The sequence below is a fragment of the Psammomys obesus genome, unplaced genomic scaffold (assembly GCF_907164565.1).
Source record: "Psammomys obesus unplaced genomic scaffold, mPsaObe1.curated_primary_1811, whole genome shotgun sequence".
Lineage (NCBI taxonomy): Eukaryota > Metazoa > Chordata > Mammalia > Rodentia > Muridae > Psammomys > Psammomys obesus.
The window spans coordinates 8,747,194-8,768,941 of NW_026596162.1; the positions used below are offsets into that span (position 1 = coordinate 8,747,194).

Genomic DNA, 21,748 nt, shown 5'->3' on the forward strand with positions numbered 1-21,748 from the left:
CTCAAGCACACAAGGACATTTGCTCAACCATGTTTGTAGCAGCTTTATTTGTAATAGCCAGAACCTGGAAACAACACAGATGTCCCTCAACGGAGGAATGGATACAGAAATTGTGGTACACAATGGAATACTACTCAGCAATCAAAAACGAAGAAATCATGAAATTTGCAGGCAAATGGTGAGATCTAGAAGAGATCATTCTGAGTGAGGTATCCCAGAAGGAGAAAGACACACATGGTATATACTCAGTCATACAGTCCTATAAGATATGATAAACATAATGAAATCTATACACCTAAAGAAGATAAATAAGAAAGAGGACCCGGGGTAAGATGATCAATCCTCACTTAGAAAGACAAATGGGAGGTGCATTGGACATAAGAGAAAACAAATAACAGGACAGGAGCCTACCGCAAGGCCCCTGAAAGCTCTACCTAGCAGTGTATCCAAGCAGATACTAAGACTCATAACCAAACCTTCAGCAGAGTGCAGGGAACCATATGAAAGAAGGGGGAGTTTGTATGACATGGAAAGGATAGGAGCTCCACAAGGACCAAATATATCTGGGCACAGGGGTCATTTCTGAGACTGACACTCCACCAAGGACCATGTATGGATATAACGTAGAACCTCTGCTCAGATGAAGCCCATGGTAGCTCAGTAACCAATTGATTTCCCATAGTAAGGAGAACAGGGACTATTTCTGACAGGAACTCAATGGCAGGCTCTTTGACCTCCCCACCCCCCAAGGGAGGAGCAGTCCTGCTAGGCCACAGAGGAGGACTTTGCAGCCAGTCCTGAAGATACCTGATAAATCAGGGTCAGATGAAAGGGAAGGAGGTCCTCCCCTATTAGTGGACTTGGAAAGGGGCAGGGAGGAGATGAAGGAGGGAGGGTTTGGGAGGAAATGAGGGAGTGGGATACAGCTGGGATACAGAGTTAATAAAATATAACTAATAAAAAATAAAGAAAGAAAAAATCAAATATTTAAAAATTATTCCTATGTTAAGATTACAAGTTTTTAAATATCAAATTTAGTTACTCTGGGACTAGACCACCTTTTCCATTAACCTCTAAGAAAGTAGTTTTGAATAGCCAAGAATGGTGGGAGATGGAGGGAGAAGCAAGATTGCAAGGCCAGCCTGGCCTACACAGCGAGTTCGGGACCAGCCTGGGCCATGGGAGACCCTGCCTCAAACAAGAACACCTAGAAGTCACTGCTAGAATGTCAGTGTGAATGCTCTATAAACACCCAGAGCAAGGCGCCCAGTGACAGTGTTGATGTCTGTGGCAGAGGTGATCTCCTGGATTGACTTAGAAGTCTTGGGACAGGAAGGTTATTAACCTTGGCCAGCGCTCCCCTAGGTCAAGTTTTAAAAGGGATCCTATCTCAGCGTGCAATTAATCCTTCTTCTTGCCTCTGACTTTTAAAGTGGCCCGATTGAGTCCAGCCCTTTCCCAATGAATAATGCAGTGTTGGATTTCTCTCCATCGGTTGAATCCTGCAGTCTCAGGCTCACCAAGGTCTCTCTCTAACCTCGGGCCACTTAGCCCTGAGTCTCAAAAGCTGCGCTTGAAGTGGACGATGTCCACACCGACCCGAAGATTCCCGGAGAGATAGCTTATTAATGACTTGAAAGCACTTAGGATGTATCAAGTGTTATAAAAAAAAAATCTTCCTACAGTAATGTATGGATAGCTAAGTGAAGTCCGATGGCCAATTGCCCTCATGGAAATAAACCACTTAGGTGCTGTTTTGGTATTCTGTGAAATTTAAAGCATTGAGAGAAACCTTCATTTGAGGCAAGTGTTTTTGCCAAAAGTCAAATACATCTAAGTAAGTGTGTAAGTGAATACTTGTGAACTTGCCTTCTACTCTATTCCCTCTGAGTATATCAAAGCAATTTGACATGGCTGAATGTCATATATATATATATGTGTGTGTGTGTGTGTGTGTGTGTGTGTGTGTGTGTGTATGTATATATGTATATGTATGTATTATATATATATATGTTTTTGCTCTCGCTCTCTCTCTCTCTCTCTCTCTCTGTGGGTGTATATATGTAGGTCAGAGGTTGGCATTAAGTGTGTTCTTTGGTTGGAAATCGGCTTAACTTTTTGAGACAGTGCCTCTCACTGAACCCGGAGCTCACCAATTTGGTTAGACCAATTTTGTTAGACAGTGAAGTCCAAGAATCTTCTTGTCTCTGCCTCCCAAGATTCGGGGTGACAGATGCACACTGCACACCCCACTTTTTATCTAGGTGCTGGGGATCCAAAGTTGGGCCCTCGGGCCCGAGCAACAAGTGCATGCAGCATCAACAGAACCACCTTTCCAGCCTGTCTTTTGACCTCTTGCGGCCAGGAGGAAGAGAACAAAGTCTGTGGGATAGAACATGTGAGAGCAGGTTAGGTCTGACGGAGAAGGTGAAGGAAGACTTCCAATGGCAGCGGACAGCCGGTGTGCCAGTCTAGTGTCTGAAAACACGCAGTCACGTTACTATAACATGAAAGATTTCCAGATCAAAACAGGCAATTAAAGGCAACACCTGAAAGGAGAGCTGCTAGCTACCATGGTCCCTCATTCAGATGCTGAGCATTTGTACCCTGTCCTCATGAGTTTTAGTGGGAGGCAGTCTTCCTTCCATGCCAGATAATAAAATGCCAACTCTTCCCTTTCCCAGGGCATACATGGCCACAGCTTGGGGGTTCTGCCACTCAGAGGAATCTGCTCAGGACGGTGAAAGGGAACCAGTGGTAAGAGGAGCCAGAAAGCGCTGTCTCTGACAGTGGCAGAGAATGCAGATGTTAACTGCTTCTTCCGTGCTACAGATCAAACCCAGGGCATGGTGCATGCCAAACCAGCTTTCCACTACTGAGCCATATTCCCTGCCCTTTAAGAAATTTAACTTACTGGAATCTGGGGAGAAGGCTTAGAGGCTAAGAGAACTGGCTGCTTTTGCAGAGGACCTGGGTTTAATTCCCAGCGCCAACATGGTGGCTCATCTGTAACTTCAGTGCTAGGAGAATCTGATACCCTCTTCTGGTTTCCACAGACACTGTGTGCACATGATACACACACACACACACACACACAGACACAATAAAAACAAATCTTAAAAATTTTTTAACTTTTGAGCGGTAACTAAAAAGGCAACTTCCCTATCGAGTGAGCTGTGGGCGTGATCTAAGCTCAGATGGGACTCCTCTGGTGTCAGCTACAGGGTTTTCTATAGGAGGATTTTGAGACCACTCAGGCAAATGATCCTAGACCTGGTCTTGGGAATTCTGCAAGCCACATAGTCGACTTTCACTGTTGCTATTTAATATGCATACTTCAAACATATACAAAGATAGAATCAACATGGGACTGGAAGATGGCTCAGTTGGTAAAGCGTGAGGACCAGCATTTGATCCTCAGAACACACATTCAAAATCTGGACGTAAATTCTTGTAATCCCAGTGCAGGGGAGGCTGATATCGGCTGCTCTCCAGAGCTCACGGGCCATCCAGCTTACATCAGGGAGCTCCTGGCCAGTAGGAAATCCTGTCTCAAAAAACCAAGGTGGCTAGGACCTGAAGGATGACATGAGCTCACCTCTTTCCTCCACACGTATGCACCCATGCAAATGTACTGGCACACGCAGGAACCCACAGAAAGATAGAAACAATAGCTTAATGAACCTTCTTCATTTATTGCCTCCTTCCGAATCTCTCCCGCCCACCTCCTGCTGTAATGTACTTACTATAAAACTAACACTGCAGTTGAATCAAGAACTCTCTTTCTAGAGTTGGGTTCTTTTTTTTTTTTATTAAAAAAGAAACCTTTTTATTGCATTTATTTGATGAGTGTGTGTGTGTGTGTGTGTGTGTGTGAGAGAGAGTGAGGGAGAGAGAGAGAATACAAATGGCATGCGCACATGTTGCTGTCAGAGGACAACTTGGAGGAGATAGTTCCTCTCCTACCTTGTAAGTCCGGGGATAGAGCTCACTCATGTCACTGGGTTTGTTAGCAAGGTGGCTGAGCCCTCTCGCCCTGTTTGAGCCCTGATACATGCATACATTTGTTAACCACCACATACTCTTAGCACCCCAAAGGTGCAGGTCAAACTAGCTGGTTTCAGCACCCCAAAGATCTCCCTCTTGCCCTAGACAGCCCTGTCCTCTCCAACTCCTAACCCCTGGAAACAGCTGATTTGTTATCTGTCTCTAAAGTCCTCTTTCTTAGAAGTCTAATCACACAATCGTTAGGTAGCCTTTTGTGACTGGCGTGCTCAGACTCACCCAAATTACCCCGTTCCCTTCTATTGATGTATGATGCACCACAGTTCCTTCATTCACTCACCCACTGAGGCATCTGAGTTGTGTAATCATTAACCTGGGCTGTCAACTTGAGTGGAACCAGGATGGAAACTGCTGGGCACATCTGTGAAGGATTTTCTTTCTTTTTTTAATTTTTTTTTAACATTTATTTATTTGTTTGTTTGTTTGTTTTTTATGTGTGTGTGGTGTGGCAGTCAGAGGACACATGTTGAGGGCTGCTTCTCTCCTCCTACCCTGTGGGATCTGAACCCAGGTCGTCAAGCTTGGTGGCAAGCACTTTTCCCAGCTGGGCCATCTCGCCAGCTGGTAGGAGCTGAAGCAGAGACCTCGGAGGAGCGATCCTTACCAGCTTGCTCTTTAAGGCTCACGCAGCTTGTTTCTTATATATTGCAGGACTACATGCCTGTGGGTGACACGCCCACCGTGGGCGAGCCCTTCCCACATCAATCATTAACCAAGAAAATCACTCCGGGACTTGTCTACAGGCCAATGTGATGCAGACATTTTCTCAACTTAGATTCCCTCTCCCAGGTAACCCTAGCTTGTGACAAGTTGGCATTCTAATCCCGCTTTTATATATATATATTCATTCTCCTAGTTCCTCTAGAGAGCCCTAACCAAAAGAAGCCCTTCCCATTTGTGGGGGAGCAGAAACAGCTGTTATCTAGCATTAACCAAGTCATTTTCCTAATTAATTAAACCAGCCCTTCAGCATTGGTTTCTGCTGCTCCCCATGGTCAGACTGATCTTCCTCTAGAGCCAGCCTGCCCCACACATCAGCTGAGGGAAACAAGCAAGGTCGCTTTATCACTTAAATGATTTTGTTCTTGTCAGGCAAACATCCGCACCTGCATGACTACAGCACCCTGGGCTTTGTTTCTATTTTAGTTTTCCCAGGGAAAGGAGCATCTTCAAACCCCAGACACTCCTCTGCTCAGCGGTTGGCTTGGACTGTCTCCCCTGAGCACTTCTGAGTGATGGGTAATGAGTTACAAACCCGGCTTTTTTCTTTTTCTTTCTTTCTTTCTTTCTTTTTTTTTTTTTTTTTTTTTTTTGAGACAGGGTTTCTCTGGGTAGCCCTGGCTGTCCTGGAACCCAGTCTGTTCCAGGTGAGCCCCACTACAGTTCTCTTAGAGCTTATACTGTGGAGGTCATGGACTAGTTCCTCAGAATCCAAGCACTGCAGAGTTGAATGAGCCAAATGCTTTAAGCTTACATCAGCTCTTTCCACTTTCAAGGGCCCGTGTTGTCAAGGGGCAGGCTCAGAAACCATAACTGTACCGTGCCTGGAACTGCTGCTCCCCTAAACCGCAGAACCACCATGGATCCTTACTCAGCTGCTCAACATGCCCTCCTTTGTCTTTCTTTAGGCGGCGGATTGCTTTTCAGGGGCCCTGCTTCTGAGACTCTTCCCTGTTATCCTCCCAGCTTCCCAGACAGGCCTCTTTCGATGGCACCTGTCGTGCTATGACTGACCAAGTTTGAAGTCTGACCACAGCCACTGCCCTCTCCTTTCCCTGTGATACCTTCTTGGCCACTGACTCCAAAATACCAAGGGAACATCTCCTGAGTGGTGAGGTTGGGAAAAGGTGGCCTTTCCAAGACTAGAAAAAAAGGCTGGAGTGGACGGTGCATCAGGGCTGGGCTCTGGGGGACTTTGATGAACTACATTTTCCACAGAAATGGCAGAGCCCGTGGGTGATGGGAGGGGGGCTACACATTGGGTCTGTGGACCATGGAAAGATGCAGTAAGAAGATAACTGTCTCTCCCCTAGTCTTCCGAATATTGACGGTGAAGAATTAACGTATGGTGGCCACTATCACGAGCATGAAAAGCTCCAGAAAGGCTGAGATGTGCCTCGGTGGCAGAGCGATTGCAGAGGAGTTTATAATACATTGCCCAGACGTCATACGTAGTGGGTTGGACCGCTGTTTCTGGAGCACTTACACCGTGAGAGGGGGCTTCAAAGTGGGCAGAATGTCCAGCCAGTGGGACATCTGAGATTTAAGCTGGGGAAGATAAATGTGAACCGTTTACTCCTAAATTCTCACATTGTTTCCCTTTCTGGTCTCCTGGACCAATTACCAATTCCAGTCTTAGGAAGTCCGTCCCTAAAGCGGGTAGTAGTGAACTCTAACCTGTTGGCTGGCTTAGAGAGGTTTGGGCTAACCCTGGAACCGACTGGTCAGGGTTTGCCACAGAAATTCAGGGAGAACCACTCTGATTTTGCCAAGCCCTGTACTGAAGCTGCCGTCCCCCAGCGTGTTCAAGGAGGCAGCAGAGGCAGAGCAGGCGGTAGTTCATGACCTATGGGGCAGTGGAATGAACCGTGGAAGGTCACATGGATGCTTGCGAGTCGCCGCGTCCTCCGCTGACCAGTGGTCCCGAAGCTGAGCCCCGGCCTGGGCCGCTCTCCGCTCTCCGGCAGGGGCCGCTGCAGCCGGGGCGGGACACCGGGACGCGGAGGCTCCGCCCCCGGCCTCTCCTGCCAGCACCGTCCCCGCCGCCTTCTGCAGGTGCGTCCCGGGTCGGGGTGCGGGTCTCGGCTTCGTTCCGGCTTCCCCGCACCTCAAACCGCGCATGCGCGGCCAGGTGCCGGTGAGGTCGCCCGAGACACGATGGGTGGCGGGATGGGCGACGGGTGGGGAAGAAGCCCCGGGGAGCGGCTGGGCCCAGGGAAGGCGGTGACCCGGAGGAAGGACACTTTGGCTAAGGTGACAGGGGCCGGGCTGTAGTGGTGGCGGTGGGAGTGCAGGAAGGGTCGGATCGGGCCGCAGTCTGAAGGTAGAGGCCGCAGGATTTGATGACAATGGCAGCGGAGAGATGGGGAAAGGTCAAGGCCAAGCCACGACCCCGGAGGATGGTGCCCTGAAGTTTTGAGAGTGGTGTGGGGAGTGGGGGTGGGGGTGGTGGGGGGGGTAATCAGGTTTTCAACTCAGTGAAGATCAGGAGCTTCAGCTGCAGGGGTGAAAGGAAAACTCTCAGAGGGTGGGGGCAGGGCACGCAGTGTTGGAGAGGTGACCAGCTGGGCTGTACCTCGTTTAGGTTTAGATGGCAGGTAGCCACGACGACATGTCTGGATGGAGCGGCTAAGGCTTGTACTCACCTCATTCGTGGAGCTTTTGGTGTCCAGAGAGCCTTTACTGAAGGCCTGTGGACGTTTCTGCAGTACAGTCGCCATGTGCTCTGTCCCATGACTTAAAACTGCATTTCAGTTGATAGATAATTGTGTATATTTCTGGAGTGCATTGGGGTGTTTTGATATGTGTGTGTGTGTGTGTTATGTGTATTAAGAGTAAGCCAAACTAACATGGCTATCATCTTGCCAGTTTTTAGAGATAAGAAACTTTCTAAAAGTTTTTTGTTGTTGTTGTTGTTGTTTCCGAGACAGAGTTTCTCTATGTAGCTCTGGCTGTCCTGGACTCACTTTGTAGACCAGGCTGGCCCCAGACCCACAGAGATCCGCCTGTCTCTGCCTCCGGAGTGCTGAGATTAATGTCGTGAGCCACCACTACCTGGCTTCTAAAAGTTTTGAAACATCCATCGCATCATTATCAACGATGCTTGCTGTGCCATGCAATAAATCAGTAAAACTTATTCTCATTAGCTGAGAGTCTCTGTCCCTTGGCAAACATCTCCATGCCCCGTATTGCCCCCACACCCAGCCTCTGGTGACTATTATTCTGTGAGTGTGACTTTTATTTGCTCCTGAGCCTGGCCCGCTTTGCTTACTTAGTTAGCAGAGTCATCCATTTTTGTCCCAAATATGACAAAGAATCCTTTCTCTTAATATTTCATTGTGTGTGCATATGCTACATTTACTTTATTCCTGTTGTTTTTAACAAAATATCAATGGTTCGATTTTACTAATAAAGACTTGGGAGCCAGATGCGGAGGCGAAAGCCTGCTAGCTCAGAGAGGCAGAAAAAGCACCCAGCTGACCTTCCTACTCAGCTGACGCCCCTAAAGGAAGCTCTCCTTCTCCACTTGGTCTCAAAAACCCTCAAACTGAATGTCCCTCTTTTCTGCTTCCTTGTGTCTATCAGTCCTGACTTCCCCTTACACTCCTATGGCTTTTTTCCCCATGTTTACTCCCTGCCAACTGGTTGCTGGTTCTGCCTCTAGACCTAGGGTTGATTTTATTTAATCCTGTTTACAGTAATCAGACAGAAAGCCCTTGGATTAAAGGTGTGTGCTAGGGCAGACCCACATCGCAACTAGAAACAGGTTTTTCCAGTAAACAACACAATCTTGGGGTTCACAGTATGATCAAATATCCTGCAACAACTCCTCTGTTGACTGACACCTAGATTGTTTTCTTGTGGGTAACACTCAAGGGCAGATGCCTCTTCCCACACTGATTGTCAAGGAGTGGGTAGCAATTCTGGTTTGAATTTTTTTGAGGAGTCTCCATATTGTTTTCCAAAATGGCTATACTAACAGACCTTCCCAGGGAATCACAGATGCTTTTTATCCACATCCTTGCTATCATTAGCTTTTGTCTTTTTAATAATAGCCACTCTGGCCGAGTTGAGGTGATAGTTCGGTGTGGCTTGATTTCATTGCCCCAATTATCTTTTTTTGAGAAATACCCAATCAGGTGCTCTCCTCATTTCTAAAACTACGTTGCTTCCTTGCAAGAGAGTTGTACACATTTTAGTGTGTGTGTGTGTGCGTGTGTGTTTGTGTGTGTGTGTGCGCGCACGCGCAGGATTGTGACACGGCACTCATGTAGAGGTCAGAGGACAATTTGCAGAAGTTGGTTCCCTCCTTCTAATATTTAGGTCCCAGAGTCTTCAGGTCTTCAGGCTTGGTGGTAAGGGCCTTTAATCTAGGAGGCGTCTCACCAGCCTCCCATATACTTTATTTTATTTAAGTTATTTAAATTTTTTTGAGATTCTTTTTTGTGTTTAAGGGTGTCTTGCCCGAATATATTCCTACAAACCCCATATGTGAAATGTCTGAGGAGGTAGAAGAGGCTGTTAGATTCCCTAGAAGTGGAGTTACGGTGGTCGTGACCACCATAGGGCTGGTCCCCTGGAAAAGCCGTCAGTGCTATTAACTGCTGAGCCATTTCTCCAGTCCCCTCCATGTATTTTAGACATTAGCATCTATCAGATGTATGTTTTGAAGTATTTTCTCCCACTGTGTCAATTACTGATTCCTTTACTGTCCTGTTTGTTTCTGCTTTTACTCCCTGTGTTTGGGGTCCTAGCTTAGAAATCATTGCCCAAGCACTGTCATGGAGCTTCGATCTCTCTCTCTCTCTCTTTTTTTTTTTCTTGTAGTGTTAGCTTCAGGTGGTACGTCTAAGTCTTTCATCCATGTCTCTATATATGAGCATTTGTTTACATGTGTATGTGCCGTGTGCATGCCTGGTGCCCCTAGGGCCGGAAGAGGATCTGCTAGAACTAGAGTTGCAGATGGTTGTGAGGCACAGCGTGAGTGCTGGGGATTGAACCTGGATCCTTGGCAAGAACAGCATATGCTGCGCCATCTCTCCAGCCCTAGCATTGTGGCGTTTTGTTTGTTTGTTAGTTAGTTTGTTTGTTTTTTGTAAAGCAGCAACTCTATGGTTGAAACAGTTTAAGGCTTCCAGAAATAATTCGAACGTAGCTGACTTCCTGTGTATTATTTGCACACTTCCCCCTTACGTTACATCTACCTAAGTGGAGGACAGTGACCTAAGTTAGGAAATTTACAGGTGCCCCACCAACTAGTGTAACTACCTTATCAGCTAATTCACAGGTCACACTTTGCAAGGTGTCTCATTAAGTTCCATTTTTCAGGTGTGTAACCTGCAGGAGACAGTTTCCCAGGCTTCACCCTTCGTAGCCTAAATGTGACTATTGCTGTTATGCCATACAGAACACAGCGATTTTGAGATGTGAGGTGTGCTGGTGAGTGCTGTAAAATAGAGCCACACCATCTTCAGTTTGAGATCCTGCCAGGGGTGGCAGTGTCACTCAGCAGCACACCGCCCCCATGTCAGGCACAAGAGGCAGGAGCCATGGTCCCTGCCAATCTCCCTAGTCAGTGGAGCTAGTTAAAGCGTAACCGACATACAGGGACAGTCACCCTCACTGCCCTTCAACTGTGTGTGTGTGTGTGTGTGTGTGTGTGTGTGTGTGTGTGCGCGTGCGCGCTATTTCTAGTAATTACATAATGTATCTTAGGAGAAAAGCCACACAGTGGCAAACCTTTGCCCTTCCCATTCCGTCATCTGTGGGAGGCGGATGAAGTTGCCATGTCTTTTACTGGTCGCACTAACCCAGTTTGATTGGCCAAGGTAGTAGGAGCCACATTTTCCACGGTGAAGCTGCGATTGCACAAGATTTAAGGATTGAATGTGTGCGCAATTTGTTCTCTTTCTTGCTGAACAGTTTTCATTGGGTGAAGAAGCATGACTTGTTCATGTATTTATAAGTTGATGGGCATTTGATTTGCCTCTGTTTGGAGCCAAGGACTATCTGATAAGCGTTGATGTTCTGTTAAATATAAATCATGCCACAGAACACCAACACTGCCAAGGCTTCATGTGACAGCAATGAATCAGGACAAAACCCAGACACCTAAGTATTCTTGGCTAAACCACGAGTCCAAAAGCCTACTGTTTGCCAACTATCACAGGGTCAACCTCTCTTACCCCTGTTCAGTACAGTCCCTTACAATGTCCAGTCAAGGCAGCCTGCTTCCTCACAGCAGCCATTCTAGAACACAGCCCCCCTTATGTGCCCCCGCCTCTCCGAGTGCCCTCATAGAAGACAGAACCCTCCTATTAATTCTTTGAGACACTTGCAGTTCTCATAGAACCACCAGCCTTCGGTGTGCTGGGCAAGCAATCTTCCATGAAGCTGCTCCTTCATCCCTGAAAAACTGGGCTGGAAAGATGGCATGGAGGTTAAGAGCACTTGTTCTTGTAGAGACCCAGGTTCGGTTCCCAGCATCCACATGGCGGCTTTCAGTCATCCATAACTCCAGTTCCAGGGAACATGGCACCCTCCTCTGAACACCTCAGGCACCAGACACACATGTGGCAAACACAAATACATGCATGCAAGCAAAACATTCATGCACATGAAATAAATAAATGTAAATAAAAATAAAAATATTTCACAATTAACACCCTTCAAGTTCTCTCTCTGATTTGTGCTACCTGGAAGACACTGACAGTCCACACAAGGGATTCACATAGATATTGAAACCCTGGCTTCTATTCATATCTCCATAAACACTGTTTCCCACCCACATCCAATTCTTTCACTAAGTTCTTGTGGATTTTTTTTTTTGAGACAGGGTTTCTCTGTGTAACCTTGGCTGCCCTGGAGTCACTCTGTCGACCAGGCTGGCCTTGAACTCATAGAGATCTGACTGCCTCTGCCTCATAGTGCCAGGATCAAAGGTGTGCGCCACCATCACTTGGCTTCTCTTTTAAAATAAATATCCTAGTAAGTACCAAATTCTTGTCATTTCCTATCTCTCACAGAGTATTAATTAACCTTTTCCCTCCAACAATGTGTTCTGATGATCCCTGCCAGATGACCTAAAACTCTGTCATTCTGGCTTTTAAAAGCTGGTTATACCTTGGCAATGGTGGTGCACACCTTTAATCCCAGCGGCAGGGAGGCCGAAGCAGGCAGATCTCTGCAAGTTTAGGGCAAGCCTGGTCTACAGAGCAAGTTCCAGGATAGCCAAGGTTATGTAGAGAAACCCTGTCTCAATCCCCTGCCAAAAAAAACCCCCCAAAAAACAACAAAAACCCAAAAAACACACCTGGTCAAAAAATACAGAACATACAGTTTACCATTAGTTTCTTTCCTCATCACTGTGATTAAATACCAGGCCAAAGCAACTTACAGAAGGAAGGGCTTATTTTGGCTTACAGTTTGAGGGGATGAGCCACCATGGCAGGCAAGGCGTGGCGACAGGATCATGAGGCAGCCAGTTCACACTGCATCAGCAGACCGGAAGCAGAGAGAATGCATGTCAGTGCCAGGCTAGCTTTCTGGTTTTGATTCAATCCAGGACCCCAACCTGTGGGATGATGCCACCCACTTTCAGGGTGGGTCTTCCCTCCTCAATTAAACCGTCCCAGAAGCACCCTCATAGGTGATCTCAGAGGTGGGTTTCCAAGGTGAGCTCCATGGAGTCAAGTTGACAATGAAGATAACCATCACACAATCCTAACCATTTTAAAACGGCTGTGCAGTTAAGGTCGGTGGCCAGGACAGTCTTCCCCAGAGCTTTTTCCAGCTTATAAAACTGAAACCTTTTACCCGTTAACTTTTAAACCTCTAATCTAGTAAAATTAACTCTCTTTGAGTATAGAGTTCTGTAAGTTCTGATAGACATTGCCGTGTAACTGCTACCATGATCGGGACACAGGACAAAGGACACATTCATTACTCTCTTTTGTACTTCCTCTCCTTCCCTCATGATCTCAGATGTATGAAAGGCCCCATCTACAGATATCATTTGTGTTTATTTTGGAATGTCACAGTAAAATAATGAATTCTTTACAAAAAGTTCTGTGTATGTAAATGAATATATATGTACATAGTATGTATACAAGCATGCCTGCACAAAGATACCCATGCATGTGGAGGCCAGAGGCCATATTTAGTTGTCTTCCTCTAGTGCTGTATCTTATTTTATGTTTTTGAACATTTATTTGTGTGTAGGGCTGAGTGTTCACACCTCAGCTCACTGAGTAGATCAGGAGACAGCTAGTTGAGGAATCAATTCCCTTGTTCTGTTGTGTGGGTTCCAGGGATCAAACTCAGGTCATCAGGCTTGGTGGCAAGCACCTCCTCATTGTCCCTTTGTTTTTGAAGACAGGGTTTCTCAATGAATCTTGAGCTTGTGGATTTGGCTAGACCAGCTGGCTGACCAGCCATTTCTAGCCCTTTCTCCCTGTGCCCACTACCCTCTGTGCTGGGGTCACAGGCTTGGACTGCCACACCATGGTTTTCTATGAGTTCTGGAGGGTCAAACTTGGGTCGTCACCCTTGCGTGGTGGGAAGCTGACAGACTCAACCTCTCCCAGCCTCGAATTCTTTGTGAATACCAAGCATATTGCATACTGTGACAGTTTCCTTGCTGATTGAACTTGTTCCTATAGATGGAGGATTTGGGCTTTTTCTAGGCTCTTCTATCAACCCTCAGTTCTCTAATGTCTGTAGCTAAGTCATCTTGGGTTGATCCTACTGTTGTCTCTCTCTCTCTCCATCCCCACTCTCTCCTGCTCTCTCTTTGAGACAGGGTCTTGCTGTGTAGACTAAGCTGACCTAGAGCTCGCTATGACGAGCAGGCTGGCTTTGGACTGGTGGCAGTCCTCCTGCCTCCAGCCTCTTGAGTGCTGGGGCCTCAGGACTTGCCACCATGCCCAGCCCAGTGCTGGCATTCTTTGTCACTGCTTCCTTCTCACAAACCTACAGACATTTACTAAACGTGCCTCACAACTTACAATTTCGTTGACACGTTATCACCCACATCTTATTTGTTGTGGCAGTACGCGTGGTCCCTGCCTCATCAGTTTTCAAAAATCACTCTGCTTCTGAGGAGTGGTGCCTTAAGTTGTCCTCTGGTCTCCGTGCTTGCACATGTGAGTGCACAAGTACCACACATGTACAGACATACACACGCAACCCTCACATTTAACACCTTCCCAAGTCTCTACAACAGTGATTCCAAGTGGCCATCAAGTTTACCCAGGGGCAGCCTGGCAGTGATTGCACAGGGAGGCAGAAGCAGGCAGATCTCTGTGAGTTCAGAGATAGGGGCTGTCTTGGCCTACAGAGCTCCAGGACTCCCCCCAAGCCTGAGGATGACTTTGAACTCCCAATCTTCCTGCCTCCATCACATTAGGATTATTTTTACCAGTCCAGTGCCTTATTCACCATGAGCTCGCTCACTCAGGGGTGTTTAGCTTCACCACTGCAATGGTTCAATAAATCACAAGAGAAGGATCTGGGGTATAGCTCCAGAGGCCTAGTATAAGCAAAGCCCCAGGTTTCATCTATCCCCAAAGCTTAAAGAATATTTCTCTCAGCAGGGTGGAATACAGGCTTGTAATCTCAGGCTTTGGGAGGTTCGCGATAGGAGGAATATTATTCAAGGTTACCCCGTAATACATAGGACCAGAGAACAGGCTCTGTTTCAAAAAATAAAATTAGAAATTGTGAGATGTTTGATATTTTAACACAGATTTCACATTAAGTGCTATTGTGAGCACATACAAGATAGTTTAGACTAACAACTGTTCTACTGGCTGAGTATATTTATGAGATTTTTTTTTCTACTTAGAACTAGTTAACTGTTTTTTAGTTTTTTGTTTTGTTTTGTTTTATTTTTTCGAGACAGTGTTTCTCTGGCTGTCCTGGACTTGCTTTGTAGAGCAGGCTGGCCTCAAACTACCCAAGATCTACCTGCCTCTGCCTCCCCGGGTGCTGGGACTACAGGTGTGTGCCACTGTGCCTGTGCCTGTACAGGACTCGTTATCTTGAGCCAAGTAGCAAATGTTTGTACGTATATACACGTCACAACATCTCTAACACGATAAAGACACGTTACGCGTTTGAATGTTTTATGATTGTTTCTATGTTGTTTCATAGCTTTTCTAAATCCAGCCTGGAGTAATACTTCAAAGAAAACCTGATGCGACCGCTCCAGACTGTTCCAAGCCGATTCATTTCCCAGCTGTGTTGTAGACTGAAGCCTTCACCCTCCTCACAAAGCAAGATCTGCCTCACCATGGCTCGTCCAAGTTCAAGTAAGTCATCCTTGTAAATGAATGTCAGTGTTGGTCACCGTGCTGAAGGAGCTTTGGCATGATTTTCACAGGGCAAGTGAATATGAGGAGAATTCTAGGTGTTTGGTATCTCATAGGCCTCGGTTCAGCTTGGTTACAATCACAAAGGCTTTGTCCTGACTGTCCACAGGAAATTTGGATCCATCAACCCTTCCACATTTGCACATCTGTGTTCTGCAGCAGGTGTCTCACGCACACCAAGCAGCCTAGAGAATCAAGGATGCCGAGAATGAGCACATTAGATCACACAGAGGCATGGAAGGTGGAGCTGAGGTGCCATGCTAGGTGTGTCCCAAAGCCCTCATTTCCTTGAGTTACCTTGTACCCACCGATCAAATGTACAAGCTGATGTCTTCATTGTACAGGGGTTGTTCTTTAAACATTTATTTATTTAAGGGAGAGGGACATGTGTGCGCCATGGTGTGTGTGTAGGTCAGAGGACAACGTGTAGAAGTCTGTTCTACCACCTCTTGGCTTCCAGGGATTGAACTCAGACCATCAGGCTTGGTGTCAGGTGCCATCACTCTTTGAGCCATGTTACCAGCCCTGAGGAATGCTTGTTATTGGGATACCTTAAATCTTTTTTTTTTTTTTTTTTAAGATTTACTTATTTAATGTGTATGAGTGTTTGCCAGTATGTATGCATGTGTACGCCTGGTGCCCGAAGAGGTCTGAAGAAGGCACCAGATGCTCCAGAACTGGAGTTACAGATGGTCGTGAACTCCCATGTGGGTGCTGGGACCCAAACCCCTGTCCCCTGCAAGAGCAACAAGTGTTCTTGATTGCTGAGCCATCTCTTCAGCCCCTGTTGGAAGTATCTTACGGTGTAATTTCATTCAGTGTCAAGGTTCACGCCATCGACAGCTGATGTGGAATGTCCAGGTCCAGTTGGTGCTCTGGATTGACACAGATTTTGTTTTCTGTTTAGATATGGCGGATTTTCGGAAGTGTTTTGCAAATGCAAAGCACATAGCCATCATCTCGGGGGCCGGCGTTAGTGCGGAGAGTGGGGTTCCAACCTTCAGAGGAGCTGGAGGTTACTGGAGAAAATGGCAAGCTCAGGTTAGTAAGGCTTCCAGAATACCAAAGGCTTTTCCTAACGTAGCCATTATTGAGTTTGATTCCGCACCCGTACATATGCCTGAAGCCCAGGCGGCAGCCTTTGAAATGGCAGCGACCATTTTGTCCTCTTGGTTTTGGTTGTCCACACATCTCTGTGATGACTGTGGTAGCAAACGTGGGGTCAGGGAGATGGGTTCAGTACGTAAGAACACGTGCAGTGCAAGGAGCAAGCATGAGGGCCTGGGTTTGAATCCCGGCGCCTACATAAAGAGTTCAACCCAGCACTGAGAAGTGGAGATGAGAATCCTGGAAGCTGCTGTTCTTCCGGCCTAAATGGCAAACTTCAGGTTCACCGAGAGACTGTGTCTCAAGGGAATAAGGCAGACAGCAACAGGAAGACGCCCAGTGTTCTTCTCTGGCTTCTGAACACTCATGTACAGATGTGCACATCTGCATGCTTATGTGTATGAAAGGCACACACACACTTCACCCCAGGAAGGAAGCCCACGACAGACCAAAGGTGAAGGAGTGAGAGGAGCAACTCAACAGCAGCCGCGTCACTGGGAAGCCTTCCTCAGCCTGTGTGAGGACCGCCCAACCCTGTGACAGCGGCGTAGAGGACCCCAGAGCGCCTGCCTCACCTCACAGCAGTGGAGTCCTCCTTTCCATTCTGAGGTTGGGGTCCTCAGGAAGCTGTCAGGTTTTTGTTGTCTAGGACATGGGACCTTCTGTTTACCTCCTGTTCACCACCTGAGGCCTTGGAGCCTCTCCTTCCCCTCTGGGGGAGTGTCTCGTGGAGGCTCTCACACCTGAGCAAAGCAGACACTTTCCTCACCCTCTGGATATAAAAAGATTGCAACTTTTCTTTTCTTTCTTTTTAATAACAATTTGATTCTTCTAGGAATTGCATTAAAGTAGAATCAGAAAACCTTGGTTACCACAACTCAAAACTATGAAGTTAGCTATAAATATGTAAAGATAATTGGAATTAAGGATTAAGCATTGTATAATTTCTGTGAAACCTGTTGAGGGCTTGGAGCTTGGTGTTTAAACAGTTATATGAAGGGCATTATAATATAAGTTCTATGAGGATGAATGGATTTGATTTTTTAAAGATTTTTTATTTAATTTATGTAATATGTGTGTGTATCTGTGTGTGGTTATATGCACATATGTGTGGGTTCCCAAAGAAGCCAGAAGAGGGTGCTGGAACCCCAGAGCTAGAGCTACAGGCAGTTGTGAGCCACCTAGTGTGGCTGGCAAGAACTGTACTTGGGTTCTCTGCGAGAGACGCAAGTGTTCTTAACCACTGGGTCACCTCTCCAGCTCCTGCTTGGTTGGTTTGTTGTTTTATTTTTCAGCTTTTGTTAAAATATACATACAGACATATTTACCCGTTTTTGGCATAGAACTCAGTGAGGTTTTGCAGATGGGTAAAGCTGTATCATGAACATCATGGCTATAACATTTCTATGTCATATGCTGTCCTGGTTAGGTTTCTATTGCTATGACGAAGACCGAGACCAAAATGCAACTTGAGGAAGTCAAGGGTTCATTTCCTCTTACAGTCCTCAGGGCACAGTTCTTCACTGAGGAAAGTCAAAGCCAGAGCTCAAGGCAGGAGCCTGGAGGCAGGAACTGATGCAGAGGCCATGGGGGAATTCAGCGGCCCAGGGGTGGCACCGCACCCAGTGGGCTGGGCTCTTCCCCATCAGTGCTTAATCAGGAAAATGCCCTACGGTCTTGCCTCTAAGCCAATCTGATGGAGGCAGGTCCTCAGCTGACTCCTCTCGGATGACTCTAGTTTGTGGCAAGTTGATAACTAACCACTGCACACATATACACATCTGTAGGTGCTTGTAAACCACACATATATACATGCACATATACACAGCTACACACGCTACATGCACTTACCTACAGACTACACATATATAAATGCTTTCTGTTCCTATAACCGGCATCTGGGATGTTGAGGATTATAAAGAGAGTACGTCAATTTTGACTCAAAGTTTGGAACTCTTACTCTACAATCCATTGGCCTTGTTGCTTTTGGGCCTGTGATGAGAAAGTATGTCAGGGCAGGAAGCATGGATGAATCATTGAGACTGTTCACCTCATGGCTTAGAAGGAAAGGATGAAGGACAAGGACCCCTCACCGTCTTCTTCACATTATTCCCAGTGACCTAAACTCTCCTGTTAGACCCCACCTTTTCACATGTGCCAAGCTGGGAACCGTACCTCCAACAGCTGGGCCTTTAGAAAATACTCCATGTCCAAACTATAGCACTGTTTATTCAGAATATCTCTTTATGGATGGTCCTTTGCCTTCTCTTGTTCCCTCCCATCTCCCCAGCTTGGGAAATCCTTAGTTTTAAATATTTATTTCATTTTTATTTTTAACTATGTGTGTTTGGGGGGGTTCCCTCAGAGGCTAGATGAGAACGTTATTTCTTCTGCTGCTGGAGTTATAGACAATTGTGAGCAGCCTAATGTGGGCTCTAGGACCCGTGCTTGGGCCCTCTTAACTACCATGCCATCTCTCCCATTCTGGAAATACCTAGTTTTAGAGAGCAGGGCACTTCCTGGGTCATATCCATTGTGAGGCTCCCAGCCCCAGTACGCTGGCACAGGACTCAGGCTTTGTATGTTCCAGCTGGCTGAAGAAGGGCAAAATTAACCACCTCAGTGGGAGCCTCTCAGAGTTCACAGGGCTTTCTCATTGAGTGCAGAGGGCATGCGCTGTCCTTCCCGTCCTTCTAAACACTGAAGCACTCCTCAGGCCTACAAGGGGAGAAGGGAGTAGAGGGCCCCTAGCATCCAGGAAGGAAGAAGGGGCCCCAGAGGCAACCCGGGGGAGCAGCAGCAGGTGGCAGGAAGGGCTGGGTAGGGCTGCTGTAGTGTCAGAGGAAGCTCAGACTATGCCAGTAAGCAGAGAGGTCGGAGGGCATATCTGACTCCAACTCCTCCCCAAGGGCCCATGTGTGTGCTCACGGTTCATAAGTTAGTGCGCAGGTGCTCCGGGCCAGGGTGTCCTAGAAGGCGCCCAGGGTCCCCGAGGGCCACCCACTGCACCTGCCATGCACTTTCAAAGGGAAGGCTACTTTCCCTGCCTGGGTGAGGGTGCGTTCATGTGAGCGGGGCATCTTTGACGTGCTTTTCTTCAAAATTAACATAGATGACAACAAACCCACTTGTTGTGTGGACATCTGAGTGGGGACCTGGGGTGACACGGGGCAGGATGTGGAACATTTCCGTGACTGTTAAGAGCTTCCTTGTGCCCTTCCTGTCTGCTTCCAGCCTAGACAGCTGTGCTGAGCTTCTGTCACAGGAAAGAACTGTCTGTCGTGAAAGAGGGCTAATGCCTTAAGTACAGATGTTTCATGTATTTGGTTAATAGATGGTGTTTTCATGTGTATGGCATTTATGTATGTAGTTTGTAAGTATGTATAGCTGTGTGGATTCAGGGACATGTGTGATTGGTGTCTTGGGTGAGGGAGGAGCGCTCATCTAGGGGTACCACCGAGTTCATCCCATGGGACAGATAGAGAATTGTATGTTCTGGAGAGACTCCCTCAGACAGGAAAGTGAAGTAACAGGGAGAGGGAGAAAAGCCACTGACAGTGTGGCAGCGGGTCTGAGGCAGGGACTGCCCTGCCCTGCCCCAGAGTAAAGTAGAGACCCCAGTGGTTCCAGAGGAAAAGTGAGTTATCACCCTGAGGGCAGGTGACAGTGAAAGTAAGTTACAGATGGAAGCTGAACAAGAAAGAGCAGCCACAAAGAGAAAAACCCACGAAAGGAGCCAACTTTATTAGAACAAACAGCTCCCACGGAGGGCACGGGAGGGCCCTGGCGATGGGAGTCTGCCAGAGCTCTAGGTTGGATTTTTCCTGGGAGCCTTCCCCCGTGTCAGTCGTGAGTATGTCTGTGTGTGTGTGTGTGTGTGTGTGTGTGTGTGTGTGTGTGTGTGTGTATAACAGAGAGAGATAGACAGAGACAGAGACAGAGACTACTTCCCTTCCCAAGAATGGACAAGCCTTTCTTAAAGGGGCCAGGCCATGTTTTCCAGAGTGGCCCGAGTTCTCCTGACCTTCCTTCATGTGTGTAGTGTGTAAGTAGATGTAACATGTATCTATGTTGCTGTATGCATGTGTGTTCACGATTCAGTACATGTAACTAAATGTTTGTGTTTAGTTGTAGTATGTATACATGTGTACTTCTAAGTACATGTAGCCATTTGTAAATAGCTAAAAATATTGTGTGTTTTTGTATAAGCATCTATACATGTGTAGCCTGCGTGTTGGAACATGTAGCTACAGCCGGGTGCAGTGACGCACGACTGTGACCCCAGCACTCGGGGAGGCAGAGGCAGGCAGATTTCTGCTGAGTTCCAGGCCAGCCTGGTCTACAGAGTAAATCCAGGACAGCCAGGGCTACACAGAAAAACCCTGTCTCAAGAAACCCAACCCCCCAAAAGAACATGTAGCTACACCCATGTAATTGTATGTGTGCATATTCATATAAGAATGTAATATGTAGTTACACGTATCTATGCACATGAGTAGCTTAAGTATACTTATATACATGTAGCTGTCTGTATGCATGCAGTGGTGTGTATGCAAATATCTATGTGTAGTTTTAGCATAAATACATGTAATCATGAGTATACATAATTGTGTCTATGCATGTGTATGGGTAGGGTTTATATGAATGGGTATATCTCTGTGTATGTGCATGCACATATGTGTAGTTTGTGCACAATACATAGAACTATATGTAGTTGTGTAGATATAGTTGTGTCTGTGTGTTTGTATGTGCTGTTTTTAGTTGTGTGTAGGTATGTTCTGTGTGTGTGTGTGTATAGTTTGTGCTGTGTTCTTGTATTGCTATATTTTTAGTTGTGAGTAGGTATGAGTGTGTGTGTGTGTGTGTGTGTGTGTGCCCGTATGTGTGTAGTTGTATGTCTGAGCTCCTTTTTGATGTATTTTCCTGGGGCAGTTTTCATTTCATGTTTTTCTTGGAGATCCCTCACGATGAAATTGACTTCCTATTTCTCAGAGCTCCATGAGAGTAAACTCAACCCCTGATCCTTTCCCACACGTCACTTTACTTCCTGTACATAATTTGTGAGATGAGTGAGTAGGTTACATTGCTTCTGCCTCATCAGGAGGGAAGTGAAGGGTTACCTGTTAAAGTCCTGGGTTGTTCCGAGGACTGGGGTCTAGGCTGGTGCTATACAGTCTAGCCAGACCCACCACTGCCCATCTCCACCTCCACAGGCCCCTCTCTCACCTCTGCCTCTCCCCCCTCAGGACCTGGCGACTCCTCAGGCCTTTGCCCGAAACCCATCACAGGTGTGGGAATTCTACCACTACCGGAGGGAGGTCATGCAGAGCAAAGAGCCCAACCCTGGGCACCTGGCCATTGCCCAGTGCGAAGCCCGGCTACGTGACCAGGGCCGACGGGTTGTGGTCATCACCCAGAACATCGATGAGCTGCACCGCAAGGCTGGCACCAAGAACCTGCTAGAAATCCATGGTGAGGGAGACCAG

At 46.9% G+C, this 21,748-nt stretch overlaps 1 protein-coding gene across 5 annotated transcripts in view; it reads left to right on the forward strand.

The window, feature by feature from the left end:
* Positions 1-6,516: 6,516 nt before the first annotated feature.
* Sirt5 (sirtuin 5) overlaps positions 6,517-21,748 on the forward strand; it is a 29,809-nt gene continuing 14,577 nt past the window's right edge. For 4 of the 5 annotated variants that reach the window (XM_055595143.1, XM_055595141.1, XM_055595144.1 and 1 more), the window contains exons 1-4: positions 6,850-7,038; positions 14,938-15,095; positions 16,063-16,196; positions 21,509-21,734. In XM_055595143.1, coding sequence (XP_055451118.1) covers positions 14,981-15,095; positions 16,063-16,196; positions 21,509-21,734 — 475 coding nt within the window. In that variant the 5' untranslated portion in view covers positions 6,850-7,038; positions 14,938-14,980. The other variant, XM_055595142.1, reaches the window with a different exon arrangement.